General features: G+C 43.9%; 1 protein-coding gene across 6 annotated transcripts in view; it reads left to right on the forward strand.

Annotated features, from left to right (window-relative positions):
• Nucleotides 1-17492, forward strand: part of DACH2 (dachshund family transcription factor 2) — a 673780-nt gene that overhangs the window by 368358 nt on the left and 287930 nt on the right. For 5 of the 6 annotated variants that reach the window (XM_075940749.2, XM_014569659.4, XM_014569658.4 and 2 more), the window contains exon 3: nt 2338-2409. The exons of the other annotated variant lie outside the window; for it this stretch is intronic. In XM_075940749.2, the coding sequence (XP_075796864.2) occupies nt 2338-2409 (72 nt within the window). The remainder of the gene's footprint in view (nt 1-2337; nt 2410-17492) is intronic. 6 annotated transcript variants of the gene reach the window in all.

Below are 17492 nucleotides of genomic sequence, written 5' to 3' on the forward strand. Positions count from 1 at the left end.
TTTCTGGATTAGATTTTGAACACCTATCAGGTTGATAATATATGTTGACATTTCTGGTCACTGGAGACTTTTTACAATGCCGTATATCACCACTGATAAAGAAACAGGTCTGCATTTGTAAAATTGTTTCACTCGCTTAGAACCACTGAATTAAGTCTTAAGTATTGTACTGGCCAAATTTTGAAATAACCTTGGCTAAGTTACTTTCACTTGTACTAATAAAATCCCTGATTTAGTTGAACAGATAGGTCACATGTTTGAGCATAATTCTTAGGATTAGTGTCTAGTGTCAATTCTAAATCGTGGATTCTGAATTTTCTTACTATTAATAGTCTGCAAAACATTAAAATTCCAGAGAATATTTTTACAATTTAAAAGGGTATTTAGTTACAGTTTTAAAACATAAAACTTCCCTTCATTATTTTTAATATTAGAGAATACATTTAAGACTTCTGATTCCCTGGCTACTGAGAAGTTTGGCAGATGCAATATTCTGTATGACAGAATCTGCTGATAATATGATGTTCTTGGTCACAATTAACTATGCAGTAGACTTGAAATGCACCCTGTTCATTACTGAAAAATGAGCTGGAATGTTTGTGGGCTGTAAAAAGGTGTAAGAGAGGAACAGGTGGCTAAAAAAGGAAAGAGGATTTGATGAGTGGACCAGCTTAGCATCTCTTCTCTTGGGGAGGATTAAACGGTAGGAGAAAAGTTTGGGCAAAGGTGAAAGTGCAGCCTGATTTAATAGCCCAGCCGTGGCCAACCCCCCTCTGGTTGCAGCTTGCGAAGCCCCCCTTGTGGCTCATAAGCCACCCCCACAGGCCCAAAAATGTGCTGACCCGGCAGAGGAGCCATCCGGTGCAGCCATGAAAGATGCAGAATTAAAGGTGGTGGTGGGAGCCTGCTGTAGCCAAAAAAAAGAAAATAAAAGCCTCAAAACACATTTAAATGTGTTTTCTTAAAGGGGCAGAGGTGTTTTGTTTTGCTCAACCAAACTGGGGGCTCCTTTTAGAGGGGCAATCTTTTTTTTTTCCTCAACAACTTTTCCCCGGCTCTTCTGGCTAGGTCCACTACAATTTTGGATCTTTGCCCAGAATGGGTTGGCCACCCCTGTAATAGCCTGTTGGGGAGTGGCACAAAGCATTAGCTCCACTTTTTTAAGCTCTGACTGAGTCCACAAAGAGATGTTTCTCCACTGATCCATCAGAACTGTGGCAGTGAATTTTAACTACCTCAAAGGGCTGTTCTGTGAACTACGTGGTTGGTTAGTGCTTGTAAAGTTCTCTGTACGTGGAAGGGGCTGCATAGGCTGTTGTGTATGTTGGGTCTAGTCCTGTGGTTCTACTTTGGCAAAAACTGCTCACTTTCCTGGGAGTTTTGCTTGAATAAGGATTGCTGGATCAAACCCATTTAATGTGAAAAATGTGTTGATAATAGTGTAGATTCATTAAAACTATCATTCCACAGCATTTTTTTTATATTTGAAATAAGTCTTTTCCAACAACCTCTCTAAGATGAGGGTAGAGGCGGGGAGGGTTTCAGTTACCCAGAAGTAGAATACTTTTGTTCCTCATAAAACCATTTCTTTGCCAATAGATTTTCAGCTAAACACTAGTAAATCCCAGAGCTCTGACAAATGAGGCCTGCTGAATTAGGCCAATCACTACTACAAATAGCTAGTGCACATGAAACAATAATCACTGCTTTCCAGTCTATTATTAGATTAACTTCATAGGGATTGCTTTTTTTCTCCTGTGAGTTGGTGCATAAATGACATGCCTTACCCACCAATAAATCTAACAGCAGAGTGGCTATGACATGATGTTCATACCTCTCAGTCCCATGACAGATTATTTTTGATTACTGCAGAAGTTTTCAGCAGCTTGAAACCATTAGAATTTAAAGGCATCGTTGACTTACACACAATGCTGCTGGTACTGGGCTAAGTTTCCGGTATATTGTCTCCATGTTGTGATTGCCAGTCACAGTGAGTCTGTCTTACTTGTACTGATTTTGAAGAGGTGAATAATCATATGACACTTCTCCTCTGTGATCTCTCCTTAGAGAGTTTGTGCTTTTGTGAGTAATGAAGCTTTTTGAGATTTCCACCTTGGGAGAGTCATTGGTGTTAAACAATTGTGGGACTCAACTCACGTAGACACAAAACATCATGCATTCATAGACGAACAAATGAAAAAAATAAGTTTGCCACTAATTAGCTTCTCCAAAGATTTTAAACAATCTATATATGTAGAATAAAAAGTTATATTATTAGCAGATGGAATTCTATTTCAATAACATATAAGTGCTTTTAACAGTGTGTTTTTTTTCCAGATTTAAGAACTTTGTTTTTTCCTGATGAAACCCAGATAAAGTTTGCAAAGCTCAAGACTCTTCAAATCCAAGGTGTTTACTATTTATATCTCATGTCAATGACTGTATTTGGCTCTAGTTATAAGCTTTGTTTTAACTATTATTTTGTACAGCTGCATAGAATTTTGCTTCTTTAACCTTAAAAGGCTTGCATTTTTCAAGTTGTAAGACAGATGAATAGGAAGAGATATGCTGCCTATCCATCTCTGCCATTATAGCTATACCTGTGGGCAGTGCTTAAAGCGGCCTGAAAAATGTGCGTGTGTTTGTAATCACACACACACAGAGCCCCTGGACAAGGTGAGGGGAATGGTGGCTCCATGCTCCAACGAAGGGGTGGGGCCTTAGGCAGAAGGAGTGGGGTCGGGGCAGCAAGCCCCAGGCCATTAGAATTGCCGGGGACCAGAGCAATTGCCCCTTTCCCCTCCCCTGTCAGCAGACCTATCATATCCCATCTGCTTATCCTCTGCCCAGCAATTAAATCTTTCCCAATCCGTCCTGTCCTCCCATTAATTCTGCCATCATCTTTTAAGCCTCCCCAAACACCCTTTCCCCAACACCTTCTGCAGTTCACCCTACTCCTCACGCAGCTTCTTCATCCCTCTGTCAAGTCTGGGGCAAGATGCTTCAGGATCTCCTCTTCCCTTGCAAGGACAGGTATTTCAGGGAAAGATAGGCAAGAAACAGAATTGAAATCCTGTTGCTTATGCAGTTGGGTACGGAGGGAAAATTGCAGAGGTGCCTTGAACTTCGGAGCTCTTTCTGTTCCTCTCTCCCTTCCTGTGAGAACAGTGCAAGGATGTTACCTGTAGCCTGAATGAGCCCTGATTGGCTGCTTTTCCTCAGGAAGCAGACAAGTAAGGAAAGCAGTTGATCAAAGGGTCCCCTCTCCCACAAGCAGTACTAAAATTTTGTGCCTCAATAACCCAACACATTTTTTTAGAATTTGTTTCCTGGATCTGTGACCCATTGAAACCTATTATACTTTAAGCACTGCCTATGGCTCTTTTTATGCATCTACATATGTATTTTGTATAGTGTGTGTGTGTGTGTGTGTGTGTGTGTGTGTGTGTGTGTGCGCTCGCGCGCTTTCTAACATGTTTTCATTAATTCACTCTTACATTTCCAAATTCTTAGCTATGACAACTAAAACAAGCTAGCTTGTATCTCTAACTTTCTTGGGCCAAAATTAGTTGTACAGTAGCACTTTTGTTATGATATACATTGTAGCGTGATTTGTATCAGAGAGAAAGTGAAAATGAAGGCAAATCTAATATAGTTCATTGGTGGTTGTATTGTTGATCAGCATACTCTTTTAGTGTAATATATGTAGTGCTATTGGTGCGGTACTTTTTAAAAACAAATACACTCCAAAAGTTTAGTCAGATACAAAATTTCACATGTGATATATTTTGTATTAGGGCACTTTTTTCTGTGAATTTCAATGGATAATTCACTATTTGTACACCAGATGTTACCTCATAACATGTGGGATAAATCCTTTCTGCACCTGTAGCATAATATTGTCCTTATGCTATGGCCTAATACCTTGGCTAATACCATAGCAGTTTTCTTATGACTTCAAAGTAACTGAAAACCACATTCAGATGGAAAACATTTTATTATTTCTAATTTTTAGCTTTGTATATTAACTATAATAACTAATGAGTTTAGAAGAATAATATGTATGGCCATACGTGAAAAGCATGTCTCATAACTTATGTACATTTGTAAGAATTGCCAGTGTTTACAGTATTTGCAAAACCAAATCCATTCTGGAAATTATGTGGATGTATACCTTCATTTGGGGTTAAGTTCGGCTTTTGATTGAGGTTTTTTCTATATTTCTATCATCTTCTAATTCCTTCTGGAGAAAACAGTAATTTGTATCTTTAAGAGGAAAAAAGTTAATTGAAATAATGTAATAATAAGGTAATTTAGTAAAACTATTAGATTTTGTTTTTTACTCTTTTAAACCTACTATTTTTAAAATTACTTTTGAATTAAAAATGCTCTAAAACTATTCTTGGTGTTAGCACATTGCATATTTAGGCACATTTTAATTCCCATTTTTCTTTGCTTGAATAGTAAAATCTTTATAAATTGGAAACTAGAATTAATTGAATAAGCTCCCATTGAATGTTTTAGTGTTTTTGTTTGCATTCTAAAAGTGCATTGCAAACTTTTTTTTACAGCAAATGATATTTCTTAACATTGGCCACACCTCACCAAGATAATGTAGGACAGGAAAATAGTGCTGATATAGGGAAGCAAAAGCAACTAACAAAATGTTCAGTAGCAGCTCTCAGAGTATATTTTTATTTCAGCATGATAGCTATTATTGCTGGGATCTGTTTCTAAATTTTATTTCCCAATACACTATAGAATCCCTAAGACCATGACAGGCCTTAAATCTTGGTACACAGCTGGAGTGGTTACTACAGTGTCTCTTCCTCAGTTAGTGTGGTACTTCTGCCCACTTGCTAAACAGAATAACAAATTACTGAAATAGAGACTGATGCCAAAATGTTCAAACATGGGGACCCAAGCACTCAAATACATAATTTGACTTTTTGAGATGTTCAGCATAGGACTTTTCCCACTGCAATAAGTGACCTGCATGAAAATAGATCACTTAGCTGATGTGGGTGGAGGTATGCCTACATTTATGCAGCTACATTTCAAAATGTTGGCTTTCACTTTATTTGTCATCTTTGAGTTAACTATATTTTAACTTTGAAGTAGGAATAAGAGCCTCCGGAAAAGGGCACTTTTTCCGGAGGATCGGGGCCAGTCTAGACGCTCTTTTCCGGCTTTTTTAAAAGCCGGAAAAAAGCGGCGGACATTTTTATTTAAATGCCGCGGGGGATATTTAAATCCCCCGCGGATTTCCCTACGACGACTAGTGAAATTTACATGCCCCTTCCGGAAGAGGGGCCAGTGTAGACGTAGCCCTGCAGTTTAATTATAGTAGGAGCTGCCTGCCTACATGGCTGGCTCTTACTATATTTAAACTGTAGAGATGCAGCGGGGGTAGCTTCTTTCCTTATTGACTAAACGTGTAGTTAATACAAATGTGAAAGGCCCAGGCCAAAGAAAGGGATCAGACAAAAGACCAGACACTGGAGAAAACCCTAGTGCAGGCTGCCCAGGGTAGTCCTATGTGCTCCCCATTTCTGGCCCCCGAGGCTCAAGTGCGTTCTATGTCAGAGGCTTTTAAGGCAGCATAGGACATTTTAACCATACCAGTCCTACTACCACCGGCACCAGTGGGGCTCTGGCATAGGGAGAAGTTGTCATTTCCCCTCAGTCACTGAGTACTGATGGTCTCGTTCTCTTGCTCAGTCAGAGAGGAGAGCTCTTTGTAGCCCTATGCATTCTATGAGAGACAGACCAGAGCAGGATGCTATTCCTCAATCATCACCAGAGTCAGAGTGCTGACCTCTGGAAGCATGCAGCCCCTGGCAACGGGCACCCTAGAAAGAGTCGCTCCTCTTATGTGTCTTGCCGCTCCCTGCATCCATGGCACCACTCTCCACACTGCCAATAGTCACCAACAACAAGCTACACGAGGCATCATAGCACAGCCTATTGGTCTCACGTGACATCATGGCACCAGTGATCACCTCCCCAACGCCAGTCATCATCAACCAGAAGCAGGCCCTCAGATCATTATAGCTTTCCAGAATGCCAGTCCAGTCACTTCTCTTGGTCATATGAGATCACCGTTGGTTGTGGATTCTCGTCATCGGAGAGAGCATAGTGCACAATCCCCTGCCTAGGCATCAGCCAGTATTTGCACTGCTAGCACCACATCAGACTCTGTCTCCTTGCCTCCAGCGCAGCCATGCATGTCTCAGGATGGCTCCTTAACCAGTGCCTCAAGTGGCTTTGCAGTGCATCCCATAGCCCCAGGCACACTGGCCGGTGTAGAGGGGCCAATGGAGGATGAAGATGGAGGAAAGCATGGACAACCATCCAGCATTAGAGGAAGAGGACCAGTTGGGCCAAGCTTCATCTTCCTCATCACCAGATGAGGCAATAGTGGTGTCCCTGCTAGTGGTGTCCCTGCCTGATGATATGAAGGCCCACCAGGGGCCTCTACTAGGGGAAGTAGAGGTGGGTGACAACCTGGGAAGCAGTGATCATGAGATCATGAGATGGTAGATTTCAGGATCCTGACCAAATGAAGAACAGAGAGTAGTAAAATACACACCTTGGACTTCAGAAAAGCAGACTTTGACTCCCTCAGGGTATGTCTACACTACCCCGCTAGTTCGAACTAGCGGGGTAATGTAGGCATACCACAATTGCAAATGAAGCCTGGGATTTGAATTTCCCGGGCTTCATTTGCATAAGCGGGGCGCCGCCATTTTTAAATCCCCGCTCGTTCGAACCCCGTGCCGCGCGGCTACACGCAGCACGAACTAGGTAGTTCGAACTAGGCTTCCTAGTTCGAACTACCGTTACTCCTCGTGCAATTGCGGTATGCCTACATTATCCTCCTATTTCGAAATAGGAGGGTAGTGTAGACATACCCTCAGAGACCTGATGGGCAGAAGCCCCTGGGATGCTAAAATGAAGGGGAAAGGAGTCCAGGACACCTGGCAGTATTTTAAAGAAGCCTTATTGAAGGCTCAGAGAGATACCATCCCGATGTGTAGCAAGAGAGGCAAACATGATAGGAGCCCGGATTGGCTTACAGGGGAAATCCTTGGTGAAGTTAAGCACAAAAAGAAAGCTTACAAAAAGTGGAAACTTGGACAAATGACCAGGAAGGGGGATAAATGTATAGCTCGAGAATGCTCGGGGGTTATTAGGAAGGTGAAAGCTCAATTGGAATTGTGACTTGCAAGGGATGTGAAGGATAACAAGAAAGGTTTCTACAGGCATGTTAACAAAAAGAAGGTGATCAGATAGGGTGTTGGGCCCCTACTGGATAAAGGAGGTAACCTGGTGACAGATGATGTGGGGAAAGCTGAAGTACTCAATGCTTTCTTTGCCTCTGTATACACGGACAAGGTCGGCTCCCAGACTAATGCGCTAAGTGATGCAAGATGTGATGAAGATGGACAGCCCTTGATGGGTAAAGAACAGGTTAGGAACTATTTAGAAAAGCTCAACGTACACAAATACGGACTTAATGCATCCAAGGATTCTGAGGGAGTTGGCAAATGTCATTGAGGAGCCTTTGGCCATTATCTTTGAAAAGTAATGGAGATCGGGATTGATCCCGGATGATTGGAAAAAGGCAGATGTAGTTCCCATCTTCAAAAAAGGGAAGAAGGACGATCCAGGGAACTATAGGCCAGTCAGTCTTACCTCGTTTCCTGGAAAAATCATGGAAGGGATCCTTAAGGAATCCATTTTGAGGCACTTGGAAGAGTGGAAAGTGATCAGGAATAGTTAACATGGATTCACAAAGGGCAAGTCGTGCCTGGCCAATCTGATTAGCTTTTATGAAGAGGTAACTGGCTCTGTGGACATCGGAAAGTCAGTGGATGTGATATACCTTGACTTTAGCAAGGCTTTCGATATGGTCTCCCACAATAATCTTGCCATCAAGTTCAGGGAATGTGGATTGGATAAATGGACAGTAAGATGGATAGAAAGATGGCTAGAAAACCGGGCCCAGCGGGTAGTGATCAACAGCTCGATGTAAGGGTGGTGGTTGGTTTCTAGTTGAATGCCCCAAGGTTCTGTTCTAGGACTGGTTTTGTTCAATATCTTTATTAATTACCTTGATGAGGGGATGGATTGCACCCTCAGCAAGTTTGCAGATGACACTAAGCTAGGGGGAGAGGGAGATACACTTGAGGGCAAAGATAGGGTCCAGAGTGACTTAGACAAATTGGAGAATTGGGCCACAAGAAATCTGATGAGGTTCAACAAGAATCCCAAGCATTGTTACAGGCTGGGGACCAACCAGCTAAGTAGTAGTTCTGCAGAAAAGGACCTGGGGATTACAGTGGATGAGAAACGGGATATGAGTCAACAGTGTGCCCTTGTAGCTAAGAAGGCTAATGGTATAATAGGTTGCATTAAGAGGAGCATTGCCAGCAGATCCAGAGATGTCATTATTCTCCTTTATTTGGCTCTGGTGAGGCCACATCTGGAATACTGTGTCCAGTTCTGGGCCCCCCACTACAAAAAGGATGTGGACGCATTGGAAAGGGTTCCACAAAGGGCAACCAAAATGGTTAGGGGGCTGGAGCATATTACCTATGAGGAGAGGCAGAGGGAGTTGGGTCTGTTTAGTCTGGAGAAGCCAAGAGTGAGGGGTGGATTTGATAGCAGCCTTCAGCTTCCTGAGGGGAGGTTCCAAAGAGGATGGAGAGAGGCTGTTCTCAGTAGTGCCAGATGGCAGAACAAGGAGCAATGGTCTCAAGTTGTGGTGGGAGAGGTCCAGGTTGGATATTGGGAAAAACTATTTCACTAGGAGAGTGGTGAAGAACTGGAATGGGTTACCTAGGGAAGTAGTGGAGTCTCCATCCCTAGAGGTGTTTTAGTCTCGGCTTGAGAAAGCCCTGGCTGGATTGATTTAATTGGGATTGGTCCTGCCTAGAGCAGGGGGCTGGACTTGATGACCTTCTGAGGTCTCTTCCAGCTCTATGGTTCTGTGATTCTATAATTCTATGACCTTCAGGTAGAAGAGGTGCAGGAGACCTTGAATTCCCTCTTTGGGCTGCTGGGCCAGGAAGTGCCAGCCAGGGTGGCCTTTCATGATGGACTAGCCAAGATTACCTAGGCCCTATGACAGACTCCTCCTTCCATTCAGCCTGTCTCTAAGAAGGAGTGCAAATATTTTTTGCCCACAAATGACTATGCTTATCTCTGTACTCACTCAGCACCAAACTCTCTGATTGTGGAATTCATCAGCCACAGGGAGCATCATGGCCAGCCCAGCCCTACCGTGAGGAATAAAGACTGGAAACACATGGACCAGTTTGGGCATAAGCTTTTTTCCTCAGCAAGTTTCTAGCTTAGGGTGGCAAACCACCAGGCCCTCTCCGCCTTCCACAAACTCACTAGGTGGCAGGTAATGTCCAAGTTTGAGGCCCTTCTCTCAGAAGCCTCCAGAAAAGAGTTTAAGGCTCTTGCAGTGCCTCTATGGCCAGGGCTGTGCTGCAGGCAGCTTCTGATGCAGTGGACTCAGTGGCTCACTCCATGGTGTTCGCAATCTTGATGCGGATGGCAGCATGGTTGCTTTTGTTGGGCCTGTTCCCAGAGGCTCAGAACGCAATGCAGGACCTTCCATTTGGTGGCATGGGCCCTGTTTACCAAGCAAACACCAAATTACATGCCTAAAGGACTCCCGCATGACTCTAAGGACCTTAAGATTGTATGTGACAGGCACTGAGAGGAAGAAGCTTAAGCCTCAACTGCCCTAGTCAAAAGGGCCCTAATCCTGCCCAGACCATTCCCTGGGTTGCTCAAAGCCCTTTTGTAGAAGGCAGGGCTGTTAGCTCAAGTCCAATTTCCAGCCTTACTCCAGCCAGTCGAAACTGCCAGCCAAGCACACCTTTTCAGGGTGCATCCATGGACAACATCCCAGTCAAACAGGATCCTCCCCCTTTGTTTTCATTCCAACTCCAATGATTCCTCCCTGCCTGGAGAGGCGTCATCATGCACCATTATGTCCTTGCCATAGTACAGCTTGGCTATATGCTCCAGCTCTTTTCCACCCTACTCTCTCACCTACTCTCTCGATTCATCTTCTAGGACTCTTCTCATGAGGAACTCCCCTAGGAGTATCTTGTGCTGCTGCTCCAAGTGGGAGCAGTGGAAAGGGTATCAACCCCAGTTTTAGAACTGGGGGTTCTACTCCCATAATCTTTTAATCCACAAAACCAAAGGGGGCCTTCATCCCATCCTGGACTTGTGCAGCCTGAACAGATATCTGGTCCACCTCAATTCTGCATGCTTTTCCTGGCTTCAATTATCTCCTGATCCAGGCACCTGGTATGCCGCTCGCAACCTCAAAGATGCATTGTGATCTTTGAGACACATAGGCGTTTTCTGCAATTCAAGGTTGGTCTGAACCATTACCAATTTTCATTACTTTCCTTCAGCCTTGCAGTGGCTCCCAGGGTTTTCACACAAAGTGTATGTCAGTGGTAGCAGCTTACCTGAGATGTCAAGGGGTCCAAGTATATCTCGATGACTGGCTCATCAGGGGTCGTACCAAACTCAAGATTCAGCAGGACACAGCTCTCCTCTACCTTTGATCAGGAAGGCCCTCAGAAGGTCAAACAGTACAGGGTGAACATAATACTCATTGTGCCAACTTGGTTCTGTGTAACAGGGTATGTGTAACTGCCATGGCACCTCCTACTGATCACTTGGGAATTAGCTCAATTCAGCCTTGGAGCACTCCCTTCCAGCTGGTGTTACGCCTACTGTTACCTGTTTATGCATTAGAGATTCTGCTACCTTCTGTTAGGACCCGTGTCCCTTCCAGACCGTGGCTCTCTTCCCTTCATGTACTGCCCCATGGCAGTGCCACCACACTCTGGGGTCCTCAGGGAACCCCGAGTCCCCATGCCCTCCTTGCTTTAGTGACCCTACTGCCATGCCAATCGTCACCTACCCTATTACTTCAGGGGCAAACTGTAGCCTGAAATGGCCACTCATCATTGGCAAGGGGCTACCTTCTCCTGCCCTGGCTGCCTTCCCTCAGGCTTTGCCTCAGACCTTGTAGCCTGGGAGTTTGCCTGGCTAGAGCGTCCCAGCTCTGCCTGCTTTTCTCCAGCACTGTTTTATCTCAAGAAGCCTCTAGCTTCCCTGGAAGCCAGGTCCTTCCTGCTACACAGCTAGAGCAAGAGTGTGAGAGTCCTTCCCTTCAAGAGCCCTCATTTATACAGCCCTCTGTTAAGCCCTAATTGGTTGATATGTGCCATAGCTGCTTGCTCCAAAACCCCAGCTTTCTCTCAGGGCTGGATTTAACCCTTGCTAGGCCAGTATGGAACAGATACCCCATCACACCCTATCAACATTGATTCAAAAGCTTTGGAGGAGTAGCTGAGTTAGTCTGCAACTAGAAAAACTAGTCTTTAAGGTGCTACTAGACTATTCATTGTTTTTTAAACATTGGTTCAGAAGCTCATGAGTCTGTTGACTCAGGCTCCCCATCTTTTGCCATTCTGCTGAGATCTGCTGTCCCAAGACCACGGTTACACCCTCCACCCAGACTTCCAACCGCTTTACTGTATGGCATTGTTCCTTAATGGCTGAACCCACAGGAACAGACCTGTTCAGCTGATGTCCCGAGAATGCTCCTTGAAGGTAGGAAACACTTGACCTGCTCAACTTATATGGCAAAATTGACCCAATTTTCATCCTGGGAGGTGCAAAGAAAGCTCACCGCAGCTGATGCTCCTTTCCAGCTAATTCTTGACTATCTCCTGTACTTGAAGCGGGGGAGGGCGGGGAGAGAGAGGGGGGATTTTGCACTAGCCTTAATGAGAATGCATCTTGTGGCTATTTCCATATTTCACCCACCAATTCAAGGCTGCTCAGTGTTTCCTCATGACATCACGCCCAGCCTGGAAAGACCTTTTTGAAATACCCCCGTGTGCTCTAAATTTGGTCTTGGCTAGGCTAACAGGCTCTCTGTTCAAGCCGCTCACCTTCTACCTCCTTTCACTTCTTTCTCTGAACGTGGCTTTCCCTATGGCAATTATGTCAGTCAGTAGAGTATCAGAGCTTTGTGCTCTGATCTCAGAACCTCCACACGCCCACTCACTCAAGGATAAGATGCAGCTTAGACCTCCCCTAGCCTTCCTTCTCAAGGTGGTGTCAGCATTTCACTTGGGGCAGGATATCTTCTTGCCAGTCTTCTACCCCAAACCTCATGCAACTATATAGGAGAGATGTCTTCATGTTCTGGACTAGTGATGTGAGGTGAGAATATTCTCTGGAGAATATTCTTCAAGAACAAGAATACTCTAAGAATATTCTCCAAAAGATTATTTCCCAAGAATTTTTGAGAATTTTCTAATTTTTCATTTCTTCTTGAAATAATATATTGTATTCAACTTTTAGAACACCCTGAATGTTAAAGAGCATTCTTGATCATTCAAGATAGTTTGAGAATGTTATAGAATGTTCCAGAATGTTATGGAACTTTCTAGAACATTAATGAGTCAGGAATTCTGACTGTTATGGAACTTTCTGGAAGTATCACAAAAAGTATATAAAGAGGCAATAACACATTTATTCTCTTTTGTGAAAGATGTAATTGTGTTTTCATCAGTATGAAAAGAAGAACTAAGCCTAAAAGTGATGTGTGGGATTATTTCCTTCATAAAACAGGTAAAGACAAAGTGTTATAGGAATGTAAGTACATCAGAAATGCGACAAGGATGAGAAAGTATATTTCCAATTGTTTGAAGACTCCTGCTGACATCAAGGAAAGGGCAACAAAATTCTCAGAATCCAGAAGCAGATCACTTCAACCATCAACTGCATCAACATCTATAGAACACTGTGATAGTGCTAGTGAATTTACATCACCACCTTCCACATCTAGATCAGCCAAGGTGTGTCACTCTATAAGTTGCTACTTTGATTCTATGAATGAAACTGAAAACAAAGTTTGGGATGCATTTTTTGCACGAGCTGTATTCTCATCAGGATCGCCTCTTTCACTGGTTGAAAACGAAGATTGGATTACTTTCATGCAAAAATTAAGACCATCTTACAAGATGCCATCCAGGTACACACTTTCTAGCAAACTTTTGGAAGCTGATATCAACGTGTTGATGCTGTTATAAAAACAAAAATTGTTGAAGCCTCTTCTCTTGCCCTGCAGTGTGATGCTTGGAGCAACCAAAGAAATGAATCTCTTATTAATTTTATTATATCAACACCCCAACCAGTGTTTTACAAGACAGTGGCAACCGATGTTGAACGCCATACTGCTGAGTTTATGATATGTTTCAGGGAATTAAGCGTGTATATGGAAGAAATAATGTCAGAAATAGGCACTGAAAAATTTGGTGCCATTGTCACTGATAATACTGCTGCAATGGTGAAATCCTTATAAATGCTTAATGAAAAATACAATTGCATTGCTATGTACACTTGTGCTGCCCATACACTAAATTTGGTTATATCAGTAACTTAAAGTCTGTTCAAGAAACTGAAGCTACCTGTAAAACTATTGTGAAAGATATTAACAAATCGCAAGTTTTACAAGCTCATTTTACTGCATTTCAGAAAGAGAAAATTCAAACTTGTGCACTTAAATTTCCAGTTAAAACTAGGTGGGGTTCCATTTTATATTGTTTGAAAAGCTTATTGAAATAAAAAAAAGTCTTAAAATACCTTGCTGTCCATGAAGATTTACAGACTAAACTGAGCAAACGTACCAGGAATTCAATCCTGGATGAAGATGTATTTTAAGTACGGGTCCAAGAATTGAAGTCCACTTTTTAAGAACGGGTCCACTGATAAGTCCTGCTGTTAAATGGATTACGCTGGTTGAATCTGACCAGCCAAAAATGAGCAAAGTTCCTGAATGTTTCAGGGAATTAAGCGATCATTTTGCTAGGCTACTTCCCAAAAGTCCACTTACCAAACAAGAAAAACAGGATGTGATGAAAAGTTTTGAAAAAAAAAAAAAAAAGATATGGCTCTAAAAGACATTCACTGTGCTGCAAATATTCTAGATCCAAAATTCAATGGTGAGTGCCTTACTAGAAATGAACAAATACAAGGAACTGAATTGATCAATAAATTAGGGTACGTCTACACTACAGCGCTAATTCGAACTAACTTAGTTCGAATTAGTTACTTCGAATTAAGCTAATTCGAACTAATGCATCTAGAACCAAAAACTAGTTCGAATTAGCGTTTTGCTAATTCGAACTAGCATGTCCACATTAAGTGGACCCTGAATCGGGCTTAAGGATGGCCGGAAGCAGTGCCAGCAGGGCATCAGAGGAGGACTTAGAGGGTGGAGATGATGTCTCAGGCTAGCCGAGGGCTGCGCTTAAAGAGTCCCGACCCCTACCCTGGACAGACAGTTCTCAGGGGTGCCCCGCTTGCAAAGCAGTCCTGGCTTGGAGTGCCTGGACTACCCACACTGGGCACATCACAGCACTCGGCCATCAGCCCGGCTGCACTTGCCGCAGGCTGCCATCTGGGGAGAGGTGGCAATCGGGGGGCTGCAGGAGAGCTTCCACCCCCAGAAGCCCGCAGAGCCAGCCCAGTCCTCCCCATCGGGGGCTCGTGCCCCATTCCTCCCTCACCTCCTTCCACTTACCCTTCCCTAGCCTCTTTTCTTGATGTACAAAATAAAGGACAATTGTGTTCAAGAATGGAATCTCTCTTTATTGAACAAAACTGGGGGAGACTGGGAAAAGGAGGTGGGAGAGGGGAAGAGAGAGGCTGGGAGAGGAGAGGGCAACTAAAATGATGAGGGGTTGGGAACAGGTCCCATATGAAGAGAGGCTAAAGAGACTGGGACTTTTCAGCTTAGAAAAGAGGAGTCGGAGGGGGGACAGGATAGAGGTCTCTAAAAGCAGGAGTTGGGTGGAGAGAGGGTGCATACAGAAAAGTTCTTCATTAGTTCCCATAAAGAAGGACTAGAGGACACCAAAAGAAAGGATTGGGTAGCAGGCTTCAAACTAGTAAGAGAAAGTTGTTGTTCACAAAGCAAAGAGTTAACCTGTGGAACTCCTTGCTGCAGGAGGCTGTGAAGGCTGGAACTAGAACAGAGTTTAAAGGGAAGTGAGATCAAGTCATGGAGGTTGGGTCCATGGAGTGGTATTAGCCAGGGGGTAGGAGTGGTGTCCCTGCCCAAGGTTTGTGGAAGGCTGGAGAGGGATGGCACGAGACAAATGGCTTGGTCACTGTCTTCGGTCCATCCCCTCCAGGATTCCTAGGGTTGGCCGCTGTCGGCAGACAGGCTACTGGCCTAGATGGACCTTTGGTCTGACCCAGGACAGCCATTGTAAGCTCAGGGCTCAGGGTCGGGGGTCTCAGTGGACCCCCTTGATTTTCATGCACACCTGCTCCTGGGTGGCCAGGCTGGCAGCTCTCCTGCCCTAGATGGCCACTTTCCAGTGCCTAGTGCGGAGATCGTGGACGAGGTCCACGATGTCTGCACTAGCCCAGGCGGGTGCCCGCCTCTTGTGGTCCCAGGCAAGCTCCCGGGAGCCGCCAGCCTGGTCCTGGGAAGAGGGGAAGGGCTGGGGGGCATCGGGTGGCTGGCTCGAGCCATGCCAGGTGCAGGGTCTGCTGGCTGGGTGCTGGCAGGCTTGCATCTGGCACGGGCACTGTAGCCAGCCCGTGCCCTTTTAAGGGGTCCGGGGCCGGGAGGGGGGCAGAAGAGTTTCCCTGGTGTTGGCCAGAGTGGTGTTGGCCACTAGTTCGAATTAAGGGTCTACACAGCCCTTAATTCGAACTAGTAAGTTCGAACTAGGCTTAATCCTCGTGGAATGAGGATTACCTAGTTCGAACTAAGCGCTCCATTAGTTCGAATTAAATTCGAACTAACGGAACGCTAGTGTAGCGCCTATGAAAGTTAGTTCGAACTAACGTCCGTTAGTTCGAACTAACTTTGTAGTGTAGACATACCCCTAGTCACAAGAATGTATGGCACTGATCATTCAGCAAAAGTCATTGCAGAGCTTGCAAAGTATCATGCTAAAGATTTTTTTGGAAAATCATATGTAACAAAATCAGCTGGCTCAGTAGATGCAGTAACGTGGTGGAAAGGTATTTGCTATGGATCAAAATTAGGGAAAGTAGCGATCAACATATTAAATATGCCACCAACAACAGCAGCAACTGAAAGAAATTTCAGTACTTACAGTATCATTCATAATGCAAAAAGAAACAAGTTAACAGAAGATAGGACAGGTAAGCTGACATTCATAGCCCATAATATAAAACTTCTTAAAAACCCAATGATGCTCCGTTGAAATTCCCAAGAGAAAAAAGGAAACAGAACCAGAGAAATGATGAAGAAGAAATTGATGATGCTGAAGAGAAAGAAGAAGATGTCGAAGAAGAGGATATGTATGAGGAAGAAGAAGAGAGAGAAATATATGCATCAGATTTGGAAAGTGCAGATTCTGATTCAATCCAGAAACTTAAAAATATTTGTATCCTGCACAAGAAGATTTGTAATAAAAATTCTAGTAATTTAAACCTCTGTCTTTTTTTCTTTACTTTCCCAAATTTTCACAATTGGAAACGTTCATGATTCTTGAAGTTTTATTAAAGAAAGACATTATTATAAATAGTAAAATTATTTAACAAGTATTTAAGAGAAAATTTTCAATAATTCTCTCATTGGAGAATATTCTCAAGAACATTCTTGAGAATATTCTCCGAAAGTTTATTCCCGAGAATTTAACATCACTATTGTGGATGTTAAGAGGGTGCTGGCTTTCTAATGGCATATTAGGTTGCATTAAGAGGAGCATTGCCAGCAGATCCAGAGATGTCATTATTCCCCTTTATTCGGCTCTGGTGAGGCCACATCTGGAGTATTGTGTCCAGTTCTGGGCTCCCCACTACAAAAAGGATCTGGAAGCATTGGAGAGGGTCCAGCGGAGGGCAACCAAAATGATTAGGGGACAGGAGCATATGACTTATGAGGAGAGGCTGAGGGAGTTGGGTCTGTTTAGTCTGCAGAAGCGAAGAGTGAGGGGGGATTTGATAGCAGCCTTCAACTTCCTGAAGGGAGGTTCCAAAGAGGATGGAGAAAGACAGATGGCAGAACAAGGAACAATGGTCTCAAGTTGTGGTGGGAGAGATCCAGGTTGGATATTGGGAAAATCTATTTCACTAGGAGGGTAGTGAAGTACTGGAATGGGTTACTTAGGGAAGTAGTGGAGTCTCCATCCCTAGAGGTGTTTAAATCTCGGCTTGACAAAGCCCTGGCCGGGTTGATTTAGTTGGGATTGTCCTGCCTAGAGCAGGGGGCTGGACTTGATGACCTTCTGAGGTCTCTTCCAGCTCTATGGTTCTATGATTCTATGATTCTATCTGGAGAGAATGAAGCCCTTCTGTAAGTCCACACAGTTCTTTGTGCAGGGTTCACCACTTTTTTCCCAGAAGATCTCCAAATGGATCATCACTTGCATTTGCATGTGTTTTGA

This window comes from Pelodiscus sinensis, chromosome 13 (genome assembly GCF_052426305.1).
Source record: "Pelodiscus sinensis isolate ZL-2025 chromosome 13, ASM5242630v1, whole genome shotgun sequence".
NCBI lineage: Eukaryota > Metazoa > Chordata > Testudines > Trionychidae > Pelodiscus > Pelodiscus sinensis.